This window comes from Serinus canaria, chromosome 2 (assembly GCF_022539315.1).
Source record: "Serinus canaria isolate serCan28SL12 chromosome 2, serCan2020, whole genome shotgun sequence".
In the NCBI taxonomy this organism is placed as follows: domain Eukaryota; kingdom Metazoa; phylum Chordata; class Aves; order Passeriformes; family Fringillidae; genus Serinus; species Serinus canaria.
The window spans coordinates 16,405,288-16,428,097 of NC_066315.1; the positions used below are offsets into that span (position 1 = coordinate 16,405,288).

Sequence of the window (22,810 nt, forward strand, 5' to 3'; positions counted from 1 at the left end):
ACAGTAGAGGCTGCAAGGGAGGCAGAAGTTACAGAGCATGAGAACACACACAAACTCTCTCACATCTGAAAGTTATTTTATACATGATTAGGTATCATTTTTCATACAATGCACACATGGACTTGAGTAATGGCATAGTCCAGAAAAGGGACATTTATGTACATCTGACTTGCAAGCAGTTGTGGGGTGGGAAAGGCAAAAAGGAGCAGATTCACTCTTCAACATTTAACACAGGCCATCCCAGGACCATTCAGCCCAGCTTCCTTCCAAATCCAGCTCAGGATGAAACCTGGATTTTCAACCTTGCCTTATATAAGGGATCTTGGCAAGTAACCCAGTGTGCAGGGCAGGCAGGAGCCAAGTACCACCACTTTAGCTCCTGAGGGGAGCAGCTGGAGCAGCTGGAGCAGTAAGACCCCAGTGCACACTGTAGGGCAGACCTGCCCCACAGCTTCGAGGCACATGGTGTAGACTGCCTTACAGTACAGCTTTAAACACCAGAAGGAGGGAAAAAGGAAAAAGAGCAGCTTGTTGTCATACTCCCTGCTAAGAAAGGCTATCTACTGCTGCTATTGAGTATGTTTTTCTCCTCCAAACAGCTCCTATCTCTCAGAGAGAAAGTTGCTCCAATCCCTTCTACAGTTTACACATCTTCCTATGCTTCTGCAGCTCAGTGACAGGAGAACTTCACCAGCAATGCTTTCAGCAGCACTCCAAAGCACAGCCCTGCAGAGATTAAATTTCCTAATTTTCAAAAGCAATTCAACCATTTTCAAGACAACTTTTTGCTGTATTTCTTTCATGACATGGACAACAACAAAAGGCTGGGGTACTAAAATAGTTTTGTTCTGGCAGAAAACTAGACAAACCAGGTACAGATCCACTAGCTGAACAGACCTCAGCTCCTGTCATGTACCTCAATAGTTCATACCCTTTTTTTTCCAGCAATACACAAGGGCACACAGAGCAGGAGGCTCTACCTTTTATTAGCTGACAACTGACAGTAAAAAATACATATGCCCACTAGCATTGATAACATCTTATTTCTTTGAGGTATGAAGCTTAAAAATGCAGGTTTCATCATGAAGTCATCCCTGTTCATTAAGACCTGCCCAACAGCTCTCTCACCTCTAATCCCCAGCTGCCAGCTGCACTGAGATTTCTGCAGTGTTTGATGTCTCACAATCCATGTTGTGAAGCATACCCATGTTTTGCTAAAATTGCATTAACATACAATTAATGAGCCACATAGGTTTTCAGACGTTAAAGCTAAATTTCCAGAAGCACGAAAAGCACAGTGCTGTTAACTTGGAACCACTAGCAAATTGCCTGGCATGACACAACCCCAAGACCTCCTCTCCTGAGAGGGGTAAGCAGTGAGGAACAGCTACTTCAAAAAAATCTCATCTTTGATTCCCCCCAGGGAGGTAACAGCATTTCTTGTCCCCATGTTCTGACACAGCAGCATGTCAGGTTTGCTGCAGCAGTGTGCCTGCAGTACTGCTCTACTGTTGCTCAGCTCACACAGGCACCACCAGCAGCACTCAGTGAACACAGTCAGGAATTCAGCTCCTCTGAAACTGCAGCACATTGGTCTCTGTGGCGCAATTGGAGAGCGCGTTCGGCTGTTAACTGAAAGGTTGGTGGTTCAAGCCCACCCAGGGACGGGGGAGATCTCTTTTAAGGGCCAAAAAGAACCTCGTGAAGCCCAGTAAGGGGAGGTGCCAAGTCCTGCCCAGGGAAGAAATGACCACAAGCATCAGTATATGCTGTGGCCACCCCACTTGACAGCAGTTTCACACAACTGTACCTGTCACAATGGCACTTTGCTGGCTTGGGTTTACTCGTGTCTGCCAGAACCCCCAGGTCCCTTTCCAGGGAAAGCTCAACACCTCAAATATTCTGAGTTGGAAGGCACCCAAAATGTTAATCAAAGTCCAATTCCTGCCCTGTACAGGCCCAGCCCCAAGAGTCACACCATGTACCTGAGAGTATTGTCCAAACACTTTTTGAACACCGTCAGGATTGGTGCTGTGACCACTGCCCTGGGGGCCTGTTCCAGTGTCCAGCCACACTCTGGGTGAAGATTCTTTTTCTAATGTCCAACCTAAACCTCTCCAGACAACTTTATATCAGTCCCTCAGGTTCCATCCATCTTGGTTCCATAAGCATTCTTACTCCTGTTCTTCTGGATGACACCTGCCCACAGGCTTAGCATGCATCCATCCATCTATCCATCTTCCTCATAGCTACTCTGAACTAAAGTAATTATGTCTAAAGCTGAATTTCTAATTTGCAGTAATTATATCTAATGCTGTCATCTAAAGAGATGACAGATAATCCCTGATATAAAAAGTTTATACATTTATTTATTTTATTAAATTGCATTAATAGTGCCAGCTATATTAAATACGCTTACTATACCATGAATTGTAATAGTTTCCGGTTTGTGTACAAAACATATTACACATTACTAAAACTGTCTTCACAGTTGGGGGGGCTGCTACTGCTCTTCCCTGAACCCCAGTTCACAGCATTGCTCCTAATCCTAAGTAGCTACATCTGGACCTTCTCATTACTGTTAAAGAACAAGTTCTGTGCTGTCAACAACATCTGGATAGCCACATTCCTCAGAAAGTCCAGCCTGACAAGCATTAAGAACTGGGAGCCAAGCACTCCTGTCAAAAGGATCCATGCAGACATTACCAGATGCTAGTAAACCCAGAGCTGATGATACACAGAAAACACTAGAAGGGTTTCCTTCCAATCATGATTTGACACTTCTATATTAACACTTTTCTGTTGTTTTAAGCTTCTAAAATAAAGAACTAGAGCCCAGAAGTTGACTGGGAATTTTGCTATCACCGTACATAAAGTGTGCATAGATGTTACAGAAACTGGGAGCATGAGAAAAAGAAATATTTACTCACTGTGACCATTTTAACTCTAACAGAAAGGACCAGATGTTACTCAGGCAAAAGGATAAGGACAGAACTTCCATTGCATTAAATCAATCACAGAACATATGCATACAGTAGTTTGAAAACACATCTTCACTTTGCCCATTTAACACCTCATAAATTTTTAATTAAGGTGCCACAGGTACTCGAAAACAAAGGGTATAGAAATAAAAAAAAATAAAAAATAAAAAAAAAAAAAACCAAAACCCACCAAAAAAAAACTTGGAAGTTTTAATGGAGAGCTTCTCTCTTTTTTTCTCCCACTGCTGGGCAGTGGCCAGGAAAAACACTTTATATTTTGCCCTTCAAGGCTTAACTAGGTCTGAAATGTATGTAGTGATTTGTCTGGCAACATGAAAAAGTCCTGCTCATGCTAATGTTGCTTAATGATGCTTTCATCAATAAGGCATTACTAAGGCATCAGTAAGGCATGCAGAAGGACAGCGAGACACAAACCTACCACAGGGGCTTTGGAGAGGATGGTGGCAGCACCATGACCACTTACAACAGTCCTCCAACAGCTAAAGAGCAGTAACTTGTATTAATCACAACACAGGCTGCTCAAGTATTATAAGTACTTGAAAAAATTTATCAAGCCTCAAAACATAGAATTGTTGCACCAAACTACAGGGCAAAATTAGAGGGGTTATTGTAGCTCACTATAAATCAGGTTACTGGCAAACAATGATACACAACAGAAGACCACTGTGTCCTGAAGTTCTGCCACGGCTGATGAGGCAGTCACTGTTATTGTCTGGGGACAGACTGAACTCTCATTTTCATTTAGCTAAGACTTACTTTGAGCCAGCTGTTGATCTCATTATTGCAGCAGGAGAACAGGAAAAGTGATGCTGTATTGCTAGTGGGACAAAAGCCCCACTAGCAATAAAAATCCCAGCATCTTGAAATCTCCATCAGAAGCCTGCCCCATCTCTCTTTTTAAAACAGCAGCAGAAGAAATACAAGACAAAACCATAACACTTAGCAGTATTCTCAAGTGTAAATTTAAGAAGATGCAAGTGCTGTGCCATATTCTTCCAGGCTGGAGTAAAGCCTACAAAAAGCACCTGCCAGGCCTGAGTACTAAACTGCTAATCAGCACTTTATTGACTAGAGTAAATGACCTGGAAGTAACTTTAATTTTAACTGCCTTTCACAATCACAAATGATTTTAGTTACCTCATTGTGGTTTAGTGCTTTAGTGTATAAGACTCCCTGCCATGGACATGGACTCATTCTCGTTACTTGATGAAGAGCAAACAGCTCTCTCCATTATCCTCTGCTGCCTACTGAGGTAGGCTGAAGGACCTCTTGCACATACTCCTCTGGATGCAATAGACCCACTTTTCCACAAATAGACCCACATCAGTTTGGAGCAGAGCTGATGGTACAGCTCACAGTACTTTCAGATCCACTGTTGTTGTTGTAATACAAGTGTATGTGCACTTAGAGATAACCTGACCTACAAAGGGAGAAAAACTTGGGAAGCATGGGAACAGATTTATTTGAAAGATGGCAGCTCCACAACCCACACCCACATTAAAAAAAAGGCAAGAGAAAGAATTAAAATATGTAGCACAGTAACTGTTGCTAAATTTTCTTTAACAAATACTGGAAGTGCAAGAACCCAGCCTTCCAGTGTAGGGCTTCTTGACAGAGAAAATATGAAAAGAAGTGACACTCTAGGAAAAACATTCCTCAGAGACATAACTAAACATGCTTAAAAGATGAAGACAGAAAAGCTAGTTGCAAGTCAATTAGAAAACATATACTTAAAGAAAATCACCCCTCTAACTGCTTTCAGTCTCACTAATTATGCTGTTTCAGAATACTTCTCTCCCAGAAATATTTTGCAGTTCAGTAAGGAATAAATGACTTAATTCTTTCACAGGACAATATCCACTATTCAGAGCGCCCTGCCATTCCCTCTCTTTAACAAAAGCTGTCAGATCTGGCAAAGGCAGAATAAAAGATGAATCCAGGTCCTGTGATAAAAGGACCTACTGTGAGAAACCAAAAGTTAAGTCTCTTCTAAGCATAGGGATGCACCCAAACTAGGGGGGAAACAAATATGGAAATAAATTACAAGCATCTGCCAGCATTATGATACTTGCCAACTACTGCTGACAAAATTAAGTTGTTCAGTTTTAATTCACCTACAACTTTCCTCTACTGTGAGGCTACAAAAGCCAAAATCCCATGACCTCAATGCTAACAAATAAGATTTGCTCAGCCCACATACTCTGCATGCAACAGTAATGCAAATCTAAGATTTTAATATAATGTTTATGCATGTTTAATATTAATTACATTTACATATTTAAATTATCCTACTACATTAACAATATTAGACACAATATTTAGAAAATACAACTAGCATGGTTAAGCCTTCAAATTTTGGTAGTTTTCTACCAAGTATAAAACAGAATAGAAAACAAAGTTTCCATGTGAAGAAGAAAACATATTTTAACAGAAGCAGCCAAGACCTGTTGCAAAATGCAGATCATATGCTGACATATAGGCACAACCTTGCAGTAATAAAAGATGCTGTCATTCACTATATTTAGAAGAAACTTCCTAATAGTTCATTTACTGACTGCACTATAGTGATTATGTAAAAATCCTGCACAGCATCTTTGTCTTGTCCTTTAGAAACAATTTGTACGTACGAAATGACCTTGTTTAACCACCTATGCTAGAAAATATAGAACTCTGCAATAGTAAGAAGTTAAAAAAAGTTGAATACTGTGGAAAAAAATTTATTTAAGTCTATACAAGTCTTCTGAAACAAACCATTGGCTTTGATACAGTAAATTCAAGTGAATACTCATTGCAATAGTATTTTTTCATACAGAGATCAAGAAGCCCTATAGCTTCCCATTTAGTGTCTGTGACAGAGGTTTTATTTCTGAATAAGTAGCTGCACAAAGCAGACGTGATAAGAGATCTCACAGTCACAGTGAGCTACAGTTGAGATAAACTTATATTACAAACATTTCAGAAAATTAGGAATCCATACTGAAGTGTGGCAAAATGATTCACAATGAAAGAACAATGACATCACTCAGACCCCTTGCCAATAATGAAGACTTTCTGCAGCAAGTCTAAGAGTAGACCATCATAAAAACCTAGAGTGCAAGAGTACCACAAATTTAGTATATAAATATCACAGGATTAAAACTCCAGTTAAGCCATCAACTGAAGTGATGATTAAAAGGAAAACATGGCGTCTCCCAGCTTTGCAAAGGAAGCTTTCAAAGCATCTCTTCAAGAAAGTGCTGATGCCAACTAGGGCCTGTGCCAATTTGTGTTTTAGACCGCACTGCTGAAAGACAAAATTTTAGCAGATTTGTCTAAGAACTGTATAATCCTGCTGCTTTTAATACCTTAAAAAAAAAAAAAAGCATTTACTAGAAGAGATGAAATGTAACATTTATAGCTCATACTGTTTCCAAGATCTGTGCTCACTATATAGTTGTATAATTTCAACAGAATTTAAAAATAAGACAAAGAGCAGACAATGCAGTATTTGTTAGATGGATTTGTTTAGAATAGTTACACAATTAATGTATACAGTTGTAAAATTTTTAGTGCATTTGTTCTTGCACATTATTAATGCTACTTATAAAAACCTGAAGATTGCAAATTGGGCATGCTTACCATAACATTTTCAGACTGGGAAAGCTGCAGAACATTTTTTTTCTACAAGTGTTCACGGCCATGATACAAAACAAATATGTGCAAACTGCAAGGTCCCTAAAAATAGCATTTAATGACTTTATGTACAGAAAGATGTAACTATCTGTTTAAATATGCAAAGAATAAGCTTCCCAAAGTTTATAACATAGAACAATATCCACCACAAGCTCCTCCTCCTCCATATCCTTCTTCCTTGTTTGATAACTTTACACCTCTGTTTTGGCTTTCACTTTCCCACAGTCCAGGAGTCTGAATGATTTTTTCAACAAGTTCTTCAAAGGCACACTGCACACCATCACATGTTTTTGCACTAGCCTCTGGAAAAGGGACACAAAAAGTCAAGTGTTAGCATAACTTATGGTAACTTGTTTAATATTTCTTTTTCAAATAAGTTTCAACCTACAACAGACTTAAAACATCTACAACCTATTCCTAAAAACATAGCAGTGCCAAAATTGGCAGCTATGGGGATTTGTCACCACACAGGTAACACCTCAAAATATTTTTAATAGAAGAGCTTTCAAATCAAACTTCACCAGAACATACAGAGACAGCTACAGCTTAGCTTTATTTTCCTGTGGAAAGCACTCCAGTAGGAAAAATTTGGATTCTTGTCTGAAAAACCTGTTAGCTGTTCTGTATTTCAGTTCTGTACATTAATCATAATTGCAGTACCACAGACCATATGAATCTAGGATCCGTACTGCAGGATTCTGGGGCAGTCTCCATGATAAAACTCATCTGATAAAAGCAATAACAAATCTCATTCCTTTGCAATTTGCAGAATTCTAGGTAATTTCACTTGGGATCCTTACTTTAACCAAGACTAAGAAATCTACCCACAGGTTATGTTATGAGAACAACAGACACCATCAGAAATTGTTCAAGCCCCACAAGGACTTGCCCTGTTCATCAACACAGCCATGCAGATACTTAGCATTTGTAGCATATATATATATATATATATATATATATACACACACACACACATATATGCACACTTATAGTCTAATTTTCATTTTTGTTTTCATCTGCCATGCACTTAGTAACTTGTGCCTCAATGCTGAACTTTTATTTCCATATCTGACACTGTGGCTAAAAAGACACATAGCAGGACACTAAAAAAATTTTAATCTTCAGTCAGAGAAGAAGAATGTAAGTCTAAGTACAAGAATGAATGAGTACAAATCAATGAACTGCTTTGCTACTGGAAAAATCCTGTAAAATAATCCCTTCTGATCCTTAGGTGAAACACATAATAAACATATGCATAAAGAGTCACTTCAACACCCATTTTTTAATTTAGCATTACATGGCTTTGCCTACAAGACCCATTTCATTCTGCAGCAAGATGAAACCAATATATTTGCTCCAGTCATAATTATGTCATTATTCAATCCCACCCAGCATTCATAAGTTAATTATATACCTACCTGTTTTTACATCCCAGTTCTAATACCGATCTCTCTCAGGTACCAGCCATTTTGCTATACTGAAGGCTGGCCACTAGCACCAGTTTTCCCTCTTTCATTTTGCTTCTGTTATTAATTTAGCAAGTCAGCTGGGGAAAGAAATTCCCAGCTGAGGAAAGACAAAACCTCAAACACAAAAGAGGTTTCATCACACTATGGAGAACCTGTACTCTGCCCTTCATCCTTATGAATTTCTAGATCATCAACCACAGCTAGAACAGGATTCTAGACAGGCACTATTAAAAAACAGGAATACCCATTATCTTTGTGCCCAGCGCATGTGAGAAATATCATTAATTGGACTGTACACATAAAGACTCTCAATCCTACAGAAGTGGTCCTTTTCCTTATGTAACAAAAACCAAGAAAGATCTCTGCAAGTGTCTATAACATACCTATGAACAACATGGAATGTTTTCTTGCAAATTTGAGGCCTTCGTTTCTGTCAACTTCACGGTTTTCCTATAATAAAACAAAGCATTAATATTCCTTATTAACAAAATACACCAGCAGATTACTTGCTGCAGTTGAATTTGGTTTACCTTATCAATCTTGTTTCCAACTAACATTTGCACTATGTCATTCCTTGTGCAGTAAGTTTCCAATTCATTTAACCAGTTATCCAGCTTGACAAAAGTATCTCTTCTTGTGACATCATAAACTGAAAGATATTAGTGATATTATTTCACAATATTTTTCCAAGAATTACAGCTTACATTACAAAAGTAGCAAAAATGATGGCTGTTTGAATCAGAAAACTGAAGGAGTTCTAAGGATTCAAATTTACCTTCTGTAGGAACAACTGGAAAGAAAGCAGGACATCTCACAGCTCAAATCACTGATGCAGAACAACTCCAAGCTTCAGTCACCTACAGTTCTCAGACTAATATTCCCTGATATATCCTAGCTTACAGACTAAAGACTATCATTCTCCAAGGAATTCTACACTAGTTGATCCCTCATGTGATATCTAAAATCACTACACAACAGCTATGCAAACATGATGGCACAACCTTCAGTACTGAAGCTATGAAAGTGGTTTTCTCCTTTGGTTTCACATCCCATATAGGGATGTGCAGATAGGCATAAACAGCTTCTTTCAATCAAATCTGTAACTTGGCTTGCATGAACAACCTTATGTTTTGGAAGACAGGTAACAAAGAAATAGTCGGGAGATATTGAACAAAAGGGGAGAGCAAATCTCAACAGAACCTTCTATCTCCCCAACAGTGCTTGTTTACAGCTTTCAACAGTAACTAAGTGGCAGGTTCAGTGCAATTAAGTGACTTGATACAACATGTTTTGACAGCACCCTCCTGTAACAGGAAGATAATGCAACTCACAACTTGGGAAACCTACCAGGAGGTCACATGACAGATGTTATTCCACATTAAACAATTTAACTAGACACAATAGCTTAGCAAGATTCTCTTAAGTCAGAAACAACTTCAAGAATATTAAATGGATATCCCTGCCCTTGCTTTAGTCAGCTCCTCACTCCTAGCAGTGGAGAAGCAGAACGTCAGAGCTCAGTGCCTAGCAAACATGCTTCCATACATAAAAAAAAAAAAAAAAAAAACCCACAAATGAGACTTCACCATGAAGCTGAAATATGGGTTTTGCCTGGGTTTCTCAAACACAGATTGGTGCTTTCTACGTGTCCAGCTGGTCTTTTCTAAGTGATTCTGACTGTGTAACATTCCATCAGTTGGGAAACAAATAGCAAAAAACCTCAGCCAGATTCCACATGGTTTATATTATTAATTTCATTAGGAAAAAAACAATGGGGAGAAGAAAAAGCTGTATCATACTGAGAGACTACATACAGAGAAACTACACTGAGAATTTTTTCTCTGCACTTAGTAAGCACAGGCAAAAATAAAAAGCAATAAATAAAAGACAAATTCATGACACAAGGACAACAGTTCCAAGCTATCCTTTCAGATAGCAGTAGCTTTTATTCTCCTGCAAAAATCAGAGGTTCTCAAGCTGGTCAGATTGACTACATGAGAAAGAAGTTGAATCACCAAGATGCTTTTATACGAGTTGTTCAACACAGATACAGAGATTTTAAATATCACTTCGAAACTATATAAAGGCTATATGAGTTTGTGTAACTCCATGGCATGAGAAAACCACAAACATTTGAACTAGCATGCAAAGATATACTTACCTAGGATAACACCTTGTGCACCTCTGTAGTAACTGGGGGTTAGTGTTCTGAACCGCTCCTGACCTGCAGTATCCTAATAAGCCATTCAAAAAGTTCCATTATTCAGAATTTGAGCAGAATGCAGTTTAGCTTTCCGGAATTCTACTTCTGATGAACATACAGAGTAAGATTTAAACTATATTCAAATAGCAGATTAGCTGAGTTTATTCCATCCCCTGCTGTTTTACTACACATTAACTTTGAGATTTTATGTAGTCTGTCCCAGGAAGCACCTTTGAACTACTAGATGTATATGTAACTGGATTATATAACAGTAAGATGGCCATTTCTGCAAAGGCACTTAATCTGCAGCTAGTATTGCAGCAACCAGCAAGAAAGCAGCATAGCTGCAGTACTAACATTTTCTAACAAGCATCACAGCCCATGACAACAAAACCAGTTCCTTCACTTCAATCACTTGGTCCAAATAAATTTAATTGAGTATCTGGATAAATGGACTAACATGCTATAACACAGCAGAAGCAGGAATAAGTCAGAGGTTTCTCTGGTTTTAAGCAAAGTTGGGCTTACATCCTAAAATTTAAAGGGTCAATAGCTCTGAAAAAAGCCCCAAAACCCAACAAAATTAGAACATTGTTTTCTTGCCAGAGATTAAGTTATAGTGCACACTCATTGAAGGCTTTATGCACAGAATATTTAAACAACTTTATTAATTTACCCAGGTTAGAAGTGACACATGAAACACTGTGGAATCCCTGACAAAGAACCTGGATAAGCAAACTAATCTTCAACATTCTACAAGCCACTCACAGTCAACGTGACACATCTAAAACTGGTTTTGTGTCATGATGCACTTTCACAAGCTTTTATTTTCCAGTTTACCTCAGGATTATTTCTTTCTGCTTATCAAAATGAAAGAAAAAAACCCTAACTTATCATTCCTTGTTTTGCTATCACTCTGGTTTTTCTCCTGTATGCATTCTTTATTTTCTGTCAAGCTATTGCATTTTGTCAAACCCGTTTATTTCACTGATGACTACTATTGTAACTAAGACATAAGTCCTGTTTCTTAGTGAGGTATGAAGCACCCTCCAAGCTACAGAAACACTGCAATACACATTTCATGTTCTACTACTACTTCCCAAGGAAACAAAGGTCTGATATCTTACTTATATGAGAAACAGTTTTAATCTTGCTTGGTACGAGAAGACACAACTGGGTCTGACTATTCAAAAATGTGCTTCAAGTCACAGAAGTGTGGAGGCTGGTTTACACAATGGAGAATATTTTTTAAAAGCTTGGAAGTACTGTTTCTTTACTTGCTGTAATGGAAGCTCAACTTTTAACTACAGCAGAAGTTGAACACACTAAAGCTTTGATTACATACACTGCCTCTCTCTTTGAAATGCATCTGCTACAAATAATTCTGATGTTGAGCCTGTAAAAGCCTCTGTATGATGGCTATGAAGTTTAGACAAAAAATGGGTCTAAAGAAATAACAGATGAGCACACAACTGTAATTCTTAACCTATTAATACACAACCTCAGCGTTAGAGGAAAAATTTAATAAAGAAGTACACCCTTCTACTGATTTAATACCATTTAGTTCCTCCTTTTCTCTACTTCTTTCCCAACCAGATCTTCAACTAGTACTGCAGAAGCTCACAGGCAGCAGAACTACCCCCTCAGCCAGTTGTCCCACAGTTCACTGCTGCAGTATTAACCTCCCACTTCTCCAAATCACCTTCATACTAACAGAAAAGGATTCTATACAAACTATACATTATAGAAACCTTAGCTATTCCTAAAACAAAGCAACACATGAAGAACTTAGGAGAGACTTACCCATATTGCCAGTTTAGCTTTGTTTCCATCAACTGAAATAGTTTTCACCTTGAAGTCCACACCTAGAGGAAGAAAAATATTTGAGTTCTTCAAACATATTACAGTTATCTTTGAAAAAGACAATAAAGAGAAATGGAAAAAATAAGTCAAACTCAAAAAAAACCCCAAGTTTTGACACGAGCAGGAAGAATAAGTTCCATTAGCTATTTTTGAACCTTGCTCAAAATCTAAGGTTTTCTTGCTGACATGCTTTTGCAAAAGCCTAAGGGCCTTTTAAGCCATTGACTCAAAATATTTTATGGAAGTAAGTCAAATACTGCATCTCTTGTATTAAAGCATGTATTCAAGGACAAATTTTCAAGTCTATAATTCAAATGGATTAACTTTCTATTCATTACTCACAAACACTCTCCAAACAGACAACAAAATAATGGTTCTGCTGGTCAGTCATCTACTCCAACACACAACAATTCTCCCCCCTTCATGTGCCCTCCAGCCCCAGGAACTAGCAGCCTATCAACTGCCCAAGAACAAGATGCACAAAACTCAGGCCAAGAGAACATGTTAGTGACTGTAAATTTAAAGGATATACTGACACACATCTATTTGAGAGGCTTATCAGAGTTATGATGCATTATGCTTTAATTTAATCCTTAGGTTACTAATAGCAAGTAACTACCTAGAAATACATTTCAAGTATTTTGGAGTGACTTTCACTTCTCACCATGCAGCAGCTCTAAAATGAAGGAGCAGTATGGAAAGTTGATATTTCTACAAGAACAACTTTCAAGTGCAACAGCAACCTTTTTGTACTTGGAATTACAATGTCAATCATCAGACTCCCTACCAGAAAAAGAATTAAACCATTCTGATACAAAAGGAGTAGAGCCTTGGGATGAGTGCACTGCACTTATATTCCCAAATTCATGCAGATTACAAACAAATACAAACAGCTGCCAAAATACATTCAACTTGAGGTCACAGAGGATATATAGGATGATTAAGAAACTGCATATTATAAGTAGGTGAAAACTTCAGTTGCACTGAACTTTAAAAGAGCTTTGTTTCAAAAAAGGTAAATACAATTTATAATCCACTGTTTCACAGCTTCAGCTCACTGAAGTGTTCCCTGAAGTGTCAGGCGTTTTTCAGACAACATTCTGCATTGGAAGAAGCCCATACTCTCTTTCAAGCAAAGTTTTCCCAAAGTACATCAACTTTTGTAGTAACTGAACAGAACTTAAGTTTTTCAGGTACTAGGACTCTTAGTCCCTAGCTTAGCAGTAATACAATACTCAATACCATGCACAAGAATGGTATTTTATTCTACAGTTATGTTCACAGAAAAGAACAGTTGTTATAAACTTAATTTTAAACACCAGTTCTTAGAACGCTACCTAGTTCACAGAAGACTGCTATGCTAGCAATTTGACTCAATTTAATCCTAGAGAACATTCTGTTCTGTCCTCTTTTCAGCACTCAGCAGTAACTTTCAGACTAAGAGAATCTCTTTCTTCCACTGTAATTGCATGTTTCTTCCCCTGAACTCCAAAAATCCCCATCTGCAGTTAGGTCAGCATGTCCAACAGTTCACAGTGCATTCTTTTATCCATTAGTCTGGCACCAAAACCTGTAACTGCAGATATTACAAGTCTATTGGATACTTAACATGACAAAATATATCATCATAATTTCAAGAAAGAAAGTTTCTTCCTTAAGACAAACATATTTTATGTATTCTGAAGCTACAGTATCCTTCTTCCATTCAGTAAACAGATTCAGTATCTTGTGCCTGCATAGTTCAGCAGTTTTCATTTAATGGAAATATACACCTTTATGTTTGCCCTCCTGGTGATTTAAAATTCACTTTAAATTTTGCAAGACCAATGCAAGTAAAATAAGAAACTAAAATAGTAACTAAACCCCAAGCATTAAACTGACTGTTGAAAAGCAAAAGTATGAAAATGTTTTAATAACACACCAAAATCCATCCTTTAAAGTGATTAAAAGGAGTTGAATACATATAAAAGCCAATTAACAAAAAGAAAACTTTTAAATACTTAGGTTTTTGGTTGCCTATCTGCTATAAGGAAAGACAAGTAGAAAAAACTTAGTGTTCAAGAAAATCTTGTCGAATTGAGCAAATAGGGTGCTTATATTTCCTAAAACCAACAGTGAAATACAGACATGTTTGTGTGACAGGTATCAGTTCTGACCTTGCAAGAGTGATGTGTCTACCCCTGACAGCAGAAAGCTGACAGAGCTTTCTACCATGCCTTGGATGGCAGCCAGAAACAAGACGGCACTACTAGAGTGTACTCCTGTGTGTTAACACCTCCTGCCTCAGCACTACACACTAACATACTACAGACTTACAATCTGTAAGAAGCAGCTCTGATACTGCTCTCACATTCAGGCCAGTAATGCTATGCTGTATTAATAGGAAGTGCACAATTAGCTACAGTGTAGTATTTGTGTTGTAGGGAAGTGACAAGTTGGACAGCTTAAGAGTTTGAGGACTCCAAATGCAAAGAAAGCTATAAAGTTAAGAGACATCAGATCTGTGCAATACATCACTTCATTTGCAAAATACGGATTGTACTGAACACTTATCTAGAATCTCTCATACGAAGAGCAAGCAAGTGAGGACAAGCATGAGCAGTAAGGACAACAGAAAGTACTGGGGTACAAGTAGTCTGGTAAGACCCATGTGATGAAGCCCAACAAACAAGCCAGCCTCAAGAGAATACAAGGACAGGTAATCTGCCAGGGTAAATGCAACATGTTTAATCCAATTGAAGCTACTAAAGCTGAAGTATTTGCCAAAAGCAGCTTATTCTTTGAAGAATATCACAGGATTTTTACTAAGTTCTGAAAAATAACCCACATGAAAAAATCATTTCAGGTTTCTTTTAAATTGCACCCAAGAGGTCTGAGCAATCTATGAAGGTTAAGATGTCTCAAGAGGTCATCACAAGGGACCAGTTGTACTAATGTCAGGGCTTTCCCCAGTATTGTGGGTTTGTGTGCAGTTCTTGCTGTATCTTAAAGAAAACCAAACCAAGCAAAGTTCTCCTCACTTTCTAATCCAAATTAAAAAAATATATAGCCACATTAGCCAGTTCAGTAGTCAGTATGCAGATGACATTGAAAGAAGACATTATTTATAGTCCATTCATTTTGAAAAAGCCCCATACTCTTCAGTTTCAACAGGAAAGGCTTTAAAACCTCTTCTGTCCCCCAACTCTCAAAACAAAATAGTAAGTTTAATTAGCACAAAAAGAACTCCAAGCCAAGACTCACAAAGTGTTTTGACATTTCACCAACTTGTAAGTACCTGAAATTGGCATCTAGGGTCTGTCCTCATGCAGAAGAATGAACTCTAGGAATGAACTCACTCCAACTGCTTTATCTATATGAACAACAAATCATGCCCTGAATTTAAAGCCAACTTCTTGCTTCTTAGAAATACATTCACCAGAAAAGTGGCAATGGCACTGGATAGTAGTTTAAAAAGAAAAACAAGAAAACAAATAAGAACCCAGACTCTGTCATCTTCCAGTTAAGCTGACAAAAAAAGGAATCTGCTAACCCCTAGGACCCCCACACACCATGCTGTAGGACTTGCACAGCTGGGGTCACAGTAGCTCTCCTGCACAGCACTACCTCAAACATCAACTGCTTGGGCCTAACAGGGTGATCTACACCAGCATTTGCTCAGTCTCTAGAAACTGACTTTTCCTGCAAAATGATCACATTCATTCCAGATTAGTATATTTGTTTCAGAACTCAAACTCTATCTGAAGTAATGCTTACATTGAGCACTCTTCCTCCTTTTCCACACCAGGAATGCAACAGAGTAGGTAGGACCTGCCAGGAACACACCTTGAACTGTTGCTATTTAACAATCAGTGATTAGCTACCACACATGCTGGTTTGCATGTTGTTCTTCTTCCTGAAGAAGAATTACTTCAGGAAATATTTCCTTAGTTTCAAAAATGATGCCAGTTTTTGACAGATACAAACAGCAGAATGGAAAGAAAAAGAAACCCCACCATTAAAAACAAACAAAAAACCTCCAAACAATAAAGATCCCCACTCAGAGACTGAGCTACTCTTTTATCCAAAACATCATGAAAGCCAAAGTAGCTATCCTGCACTAACTGCTGGCTCGCATGGTTGGCATATCAAGAAAGTAACAGGACCTGAAGTATATACAGTGCCAAAACTATTACATTAGAATCCAAGATTGCCATTTTCACCACCTGATCTATTTCATTCCTGATTCCTTCCACGCTATCCTCCCTCATGAACTGAGGTGTGGCTACTTGCACAACTTCATTTTTTATAAGCAATGGAATGAACAAAAATAGGCCACATTCCTCCCCTTGGCTTCTCAGTGCTTTATAAGAAATAGTACTCCTGAATTTTATTAATATTAATGAAAAAAAAAGTTCAATGTATTTAATTCTTAATAAATTAGAGCTGGTTTTGCTTACCAACAGCTGAACTCAAAAGAAAAAATTCTATATAAGCTCTCAGACAGAAATCTTCCTACAGAGAAAGTAAAAAATGCAACTAAAATGATGCTGTGAAAAAGTATCTCTATTTTACATAATTTCAGTTATTACTTTGGCACAGAGTTGCATCACACTCCTAAAACTTCCATTCTGCATCCTTTGAGAACCAATCCGCTTAGCGTATCCTGCATTCTGGGTCACTCTCCTGCAGCACAACTGACCCATGCTGGTAGGTATAATACCAGCACAGCAATGACACGTCACTGCCTATTTCCCCAGCAGCTCTAGATTCTTGGCTCTCTTCCACTTTTCTCAGGAGTCTAGCTGCCAAGGAACTGATTGCTAAACAGAAGGAAAAAAAAGCCACATTGTAATTTTCTCTCTACAGAGGAAAAGCAGATGCCAGCAGAGCCCAGGGCACTCTAGTTTTGTTAGAAGTTGGAAGAGTTAACACTACCTGCTACAGAGTCTGAAGATAGCTACCAAGAATCATATTACATAGCCACAAGGCCTGGACACCAATATTACTAGTCAAAAACCTGCCAGTTACTTTGCAGAGATAAATCAGTAGGCTAGCAGTAGTACTTACAGAACTGTATGTTAGACAAGTCTGAACAAACCACAATTTTACACAGAAAATGTTTTCAAATTTTCTAAGGCAGTATCAGCACATACTTACCAATTGTTGCTGCAAGTTCTGGGTCAAATGTATCATCTGTGAACCGCAGCAGAAGGCTGATAAGGAAAAAAGAGAAAAAGGAGATGCTATTATTGCAGCATATCCATATCTTGCTAAAAGCCTATAAATTACAAGTCTGAAAGGAACAGCAGATCACATAGCTAAATAAACTCACATCTGATTTTTTTTTTTTTAATTTTTTTTTTTTTTTTGTAGGAGAGACTATATAGAAAAAATAAAAGATCATGGAAAGAATAGAGCAGACGCTCTGCTACCTGACCCCTTACCTCTGCATGTACTACCAAGAATGTCTCTTTCAAAACAAAGTAGCATGCAAGTTGTCAAATCAGTTGCCTGAACAGTCATGTGATCTGCTTTGCAAAGCATTTTACTTCAACCTTATTCTATTTTTCTCCTCCCAGAATTCAGTACAAAAAGTAGTATTTTTTGTTTTGTTTCAATATTGCTTCACACAGTATTTCTGAAGCTTGAGAAATACATTCCAAGTCAGCTTTTCATCCCAGAAATAAGGCACACAGGGGAACAGCAAGGACAACACCCATGAAAAATAAAGACAAAGAAGCTGAAGAGTAGAAATAGCTCCCCAACATTTTATGATTTTGCATTTCTTTTTATTAACAACTCGTGCACACAACATTTCCCCCATCCTGATAAATGTGTTTGCTACCAATAGAAAAAGTTACAACTAAGATTAAACAGCACATCACACCATAGCAACGCAGAGTCCCTTAAAAAGTGCCCATAATGCCACTGGTGTCAAATGTAGGTATTTCTGTGAAAGAGAAAGATTCTGAACATGCAGTCCCTAAAATCAACAGTCTTATGCCACTGTGGCAAGTACATGTAGCAGGCAGCTATTTGCTATGACCACGCTTCTACTCATTTCCATGATGGAGAAACAAAACTAAGCCTTATTTACTTTTTGGTCTTCTCCTCCACCCTGTTCTTTTCTCCTCTTTTTGCATGTGAATTTAGAAGTCAAGTGCTTTTTAGCATTTGGACACAGTCCTGCACAGACAAAAACAGTGACCACTGAAATTCCTTTATTTCAATTAGAATGAGTGACAACTCCAAGTCAATCACAGACCAACTTTTTTTCTCTCCTTACTCCAGAACCTCAAAACCAAAAGGTAGCTTTACTTATTAAAGAATAATTAAAATAATAATAATTTTTCTTAAAATCACAGCACACAGGTTTTTACCAGTACCTTCAGATAGTTCTATAAGGAGGCTATTTAAGAGCAGCTATTTTTAGTTACAACCAATACTAGTTTCATTCAGAAGAGAGAAATTAAGGAACCCTTATACTGCTACTAGAATAAAACCATCATCTCACCAGTCTTGCATGCCTAGTCGAGACAACTTCTACCTTTATTTCATATGTAGCTATCATCTTCTACAAAGCATAGCACCCTCATAGGGACCATGTTTAAGACAGCATTTGTTCAGAAGTCCAGACTCCAAACACTTACTCCACCTTGCTAATACCTGCTTAGTCAACCAAATGAGTAAGAGACATAAATTTAGGAATAATTCAGTATGAAGTTCCTGTACCTGAACAACTCCACTGTTATCGTTTAAAGTATTTTTATTTTCTCCACATAATGCCTCTTTTAGCAAGCCTTCTGAAGTAAAGAAACATATATATAAATAGGTATATAAAACCACTGTGTGTTTTATCTGCCCCAGGAGAAATTCTTCCATATTGCCACTCATATGTGAGGTGACATCAACTAAAAGAAATTTGCTCAGGTCATGTCTGTCACCAGGGGACTATTGTACTAATTATCAATTCAGTGGCTAACTCAAACGAGTAACTAACAGACTTTTAACAAATATAGGTGTCTTTTTTTCCTCTAATTAGCAACTTGTATGTAATTTGGGATCACGACAGGGGACATATATTATTGCCACAAAAATATAAAATTACCGGTGTGGTATATTCCCAGACGCCCTCCCGCATTTATATCCCATACCCTTTAGCAAGAACTATGTTACTATAAAAAAAAAGGTTAAAAAAAACCCCCACAAAAATAAAATCCCAACTCTTCAGCGTTGCTATCTACAGCTTCGCCAAAGCCATGAATACAGCAGGGAGGAAGAAATCAACTTTATTGTACTTGATAAAGCCTAAAATTAGCAAAAAAACCTGTGTTAGAACAACTATGCTGAGTCCCCGTGCTCCCCCTCACACACCCAATGCTGGATCACTTGTGACTCTGCATATACGAATTATGGACTAGACGTTAACCCCAAAGCGCTGTGGAACTGCACAAGGGCACCTATCTCCCCACGACGCAACGCTGCCCAGGGCACAGGGCGGCCCGGTGACCCTGGGCAGCCCGACAGAAGGCCCGCTCCATCGGCTGGCAGCTGAGCCTGGCAGACACCAGCTCGGGGCCGGCGGCTGCGGGAGCGCGGAGGACGAGAAGGAAAAGGAGAAAGAGGAGGACGAGGAGAGGGTGGGGGGGAACCTCTCGCCCGCCGGAGAGCTGGCCGGGAAGGGAGCTCCCCCAGCGGGCCCGGCCCTGCGGGGCGGAGGCCGCGCCCAGACGGTATTGTCCGACAAGAGGCCTAGGCCAGAGCCGGCCGGCCAGGAGAGGCTGTGGAAGGCTGGCGGGCGCCCCCTCACCTGGACTTGCCGACGCCGCTCTCGCCGATGATGAGGATCTTCAGGGTGGTCAGCACGTCCTCGTCCATCCCGGCAGCGCCCCCGGACCGGCCCCGACCGCCCGACGCTCCGTGCGCAGCTGCGGCGGCGGAGCTGCGCCTGCGCGGGGCCGCCCGCGGTTTGTTTACAGCGGGCGGGCTGGGCCGGGCGGTGCGCGCATGCGTGGGGGGAGATACGCGGCCGGGCCGTGACCTGAGGGGAGCAGGGCGGGGGTGTGGGGAGGGAGGATGCTGTGGGGGCTCGGCGGGGTTTGCAGCTGCTGACGGTGTCAGAATCCGGGGCCGTGGGGAGAAAAGAGACCAAATAAAATGGCAGCGGGTTATTAGACATTGGAATGGGCTGCCCGGGGAAGTAGTAGAATCACCGCCCCTGAAGTGTTAAAGGAAGGACTGGACGTGGCATGCGGCGCTGCGGTGTGGTTGACGAGGTTGTGACCGGTCACCGGCTGGACTCGATGAGCTCAGAGGTCTTTTCCAGCCTCCCTGATTCTGCCATTGCTTGCGCTGCACGAAGGCAGGTGGCCAGAGCCCGCTGCGGGAGCAGGGCCAGCTGCCGCCCCCCGCGGGGAGCAGCTGGTCTGGAGCCTGCCACCAAAACATGGGCTCGTTTGGGGACAAACCAGCACTGGAGGCCGGCTGGTACGTGACACCACGTGCTTTTCTACTCGCATCTTACATTCTCCCTTGAAAGCCAAGAATGTTGTTTGGTTGGTTTTTTTCCGATTCCTATGAGAAAATCTTTTTATAACCAATTCAGCTAAGCTGCTATTATGGCTTGAAATCTACCTCAGGCCATGTGTAAACAAGTGCAACTCTTCTAAAATTAACAGAGTACATGTCAGATGTGAGATTCCTTGACCAGTGCTGTAGTCCTTGGCCCAGCTGGGCAGCCTCTGGGCAGGCCAGAGGCTGACTCCATCAAATATAAACAAGTTCAACTCCTCCATAATCACATCAATCAGTCACACAACCAATCACTTTAAAGGAAGAAATCAGGCCTTGTCAGCAGTTTGCACAAGGCAGGTGCACTCCTGAGGCCATCGTGGTTTCTGTCAGAGCGATGGCTGCAGAGGGCACAGCTCTTCTGCTGAGCTTTTGCCTCCACCTGAGTTCCAGGGTCAACACAGAAACCGTTCTCTTGTGATTTTGTGGTAAACCTCTCTGTTCCTTGGCTTCTTCCACTTTCAGGATCTGTATCCTGACTCTTTTACCTCAGAAAAATAACTCCCAGAATGAGTACAATAACAGTAATTATCCTATTAAACTATGGAAACATATTCTATAATTAAATGTGCAAATGTCTGGCTGTGTTTACAACAGCACTGTTCCTGTTTGTAATGAATAATCTAAACTTTGTTGAAGGTATGACAGTTTTTTTAGTCTGGATTGTGCTTTGCAGTCGTGCAAGAAAGCAGAATGTCTATACTCTCTAGTTTTTGAAGTGTACAGGAATTCTTGGGTCGTAGCATGGATCAGGATGAGGATTTGAATTTTGAAGGCATATCCAACGAGCAAAGTATTCCTCTAAAGCTACTGAATCTTGAAGTCAGAGAGTATTTGTATTCTGGAATTTGTTTTTTTTCCACTGCAGCCATAAAATTAAACTATTCAATGTGGATATTAGTCCTGTTTCAGGTCATAATGCTATACCTCACTCAGAATGAAGGATTGGTCAGGATGGCATTCAGATCTTTAACAATGAGCATATGCAAGAAAAAAAGTGAAAACCTTCCCTAAATGAACAATCCTGTAACTCATACTTATGGATGTGATGTTCTAGATCTTCTTAGGCATGCCCTTTGGGAATGGGTATTTCTCCAGGTTGTCCTTCAGGTGGAATTATGTTGTCTCTCACTTTGAGATTGGATCTGAGTGCTGCAGTCAGCCTGTTTGCTGTCTACATACGTATTTTAATTCTGGAAAGCCAGGCCTATTGCAGGAACCAGCTATTGGATAATTAAGGCCTCTCAGTCCTTCGAAACAAGAATATTATTTATTCATTGAAAGATGTACAATGTTTAGAACATCTTTCAACAAATTTTTGTATAGTTTCTTCATTGAAGTCATCTCTGAACTGGGAGAGACATCTAACCTGCTGTAATTCATGGGTGCCTGTCTTTTTCCTCGCCTGCTTTTCAGTACTCTTCAGGAGTCATTGTGCTGTTTCCTCTTTATTTCTTCTCAGTGATCTCTGCATTTCTCACAGAATAGCACAGATCAGATCAATTTGTCTGGAGATAATATTTATAAATAATTATGCATATATATATATAGATATATATATATATATATATATATATATATATATATATATATATATACTTTCCTTTTTCTAGATACACCACTAAGGGAAGCAGCCTGATGGTGGAAAACTGGCATAACTTATTCCAAGGCAGATCACTGCTATGGGGAGACAGAGACACAGACAGACACCAGCTTTGCACTTTAGAGCTTCCCTTCACACTTTACAGTCTTGCATGAAGCCTGCCTGGTTCCTGGTTTGATACAGGAATCAGACTAGAGAAATGTCAGGTCCATCTCAGCTTGTGCAAATGTCTGTGATCCGTGTTCCTGAGCTTTTGATTACTTCAGGGATGTGACAAAGGAAGGACATCTTGACGATGATACAGTGTACTCTCACCATTAAAATTCCCTGTCCACTGTATTACAGGCTTGGCTGGATCATTGACCATGAAAACAGATGGGAAACTATTTATAGTCACTCCCTCAGGGCTGGGATCAGTAATGAAAGGACCATTGCACATCTTGTA

The 22,810-nt window shown here is 39.6% G+C and overlaps 1 protein-coding gene and 1 non-coding gene across 2 annotated transcripts; one reads left to right on the top strand and one right to left on the bottom strand.

Moving 5' to 3' along the window:
- The first annotated feature begins 1,593 nt into the window (after positions 1-1,593).
- On the top strand, positions 1,594-1,667 carry TRNAN-GUU (transfer RNA asparagine (anticodon GUU)). Its single transcript has one exon. It is a non-coding gene; the product is annotated as a tRNA-Asn (tRNA).
- A 4,036-nt stretch (positions 1,668-5,703) lies between these two features.
- RAB18 (RAB18, member RAS oncogene family) lies at positions 5,704-20,157 on the bottom strand. Its single transcript, XM_009085865.4, has 7 exons — positions 20,002-20,157; positions 17,349-17,404; positions 12,150-12,211; positions 10,305-10,377; positions 8,674-8,792; positions 8,527-8,593; positions 5,704-6,976 (listed from the first exon to the last, which is right to left on the bottom strand). The coding sequence occupies exons 1-7, from the start codon at positions 20,067-20,069 to the stop codon at positions 6,798-6,800; spliced, it is 624 nt and encodes a 207-aa protein (XP_009084113.1). The 5' UTR covers positions 20,070-20,157; the 3' UTR covers positions 5,704-6,797.
- Between the last annotated feature and the right edge of the window lie 2,653 nt (positions 20,158-22,810).

Excerpts from the sequence above, each read along its gene's own strand:
- RAB18 (XM_009085865.4), bottom strand. The coding sequence starts at position 20,069 with ATGGACGAGGACGTGCTGACCACCCTGAAGATCCTCATCATCGGCGAG. Across the intron at positions 17,405-20,001 it reads AGCGGCGTCGGCAAGTCCAG|CCTTCTGCTGCGGTTCACAG; the intron begins GTGAGGGGGCGC and ends TTTCCTTATCAG. Across the intron at positions 6,977-8,526 it reads ACATTCCATGTTGTTCATAG|AGGCTAGTGCAAAAACATGT; the intron begins GTATGTTATAGA and ends TCCCTTTTCCAG.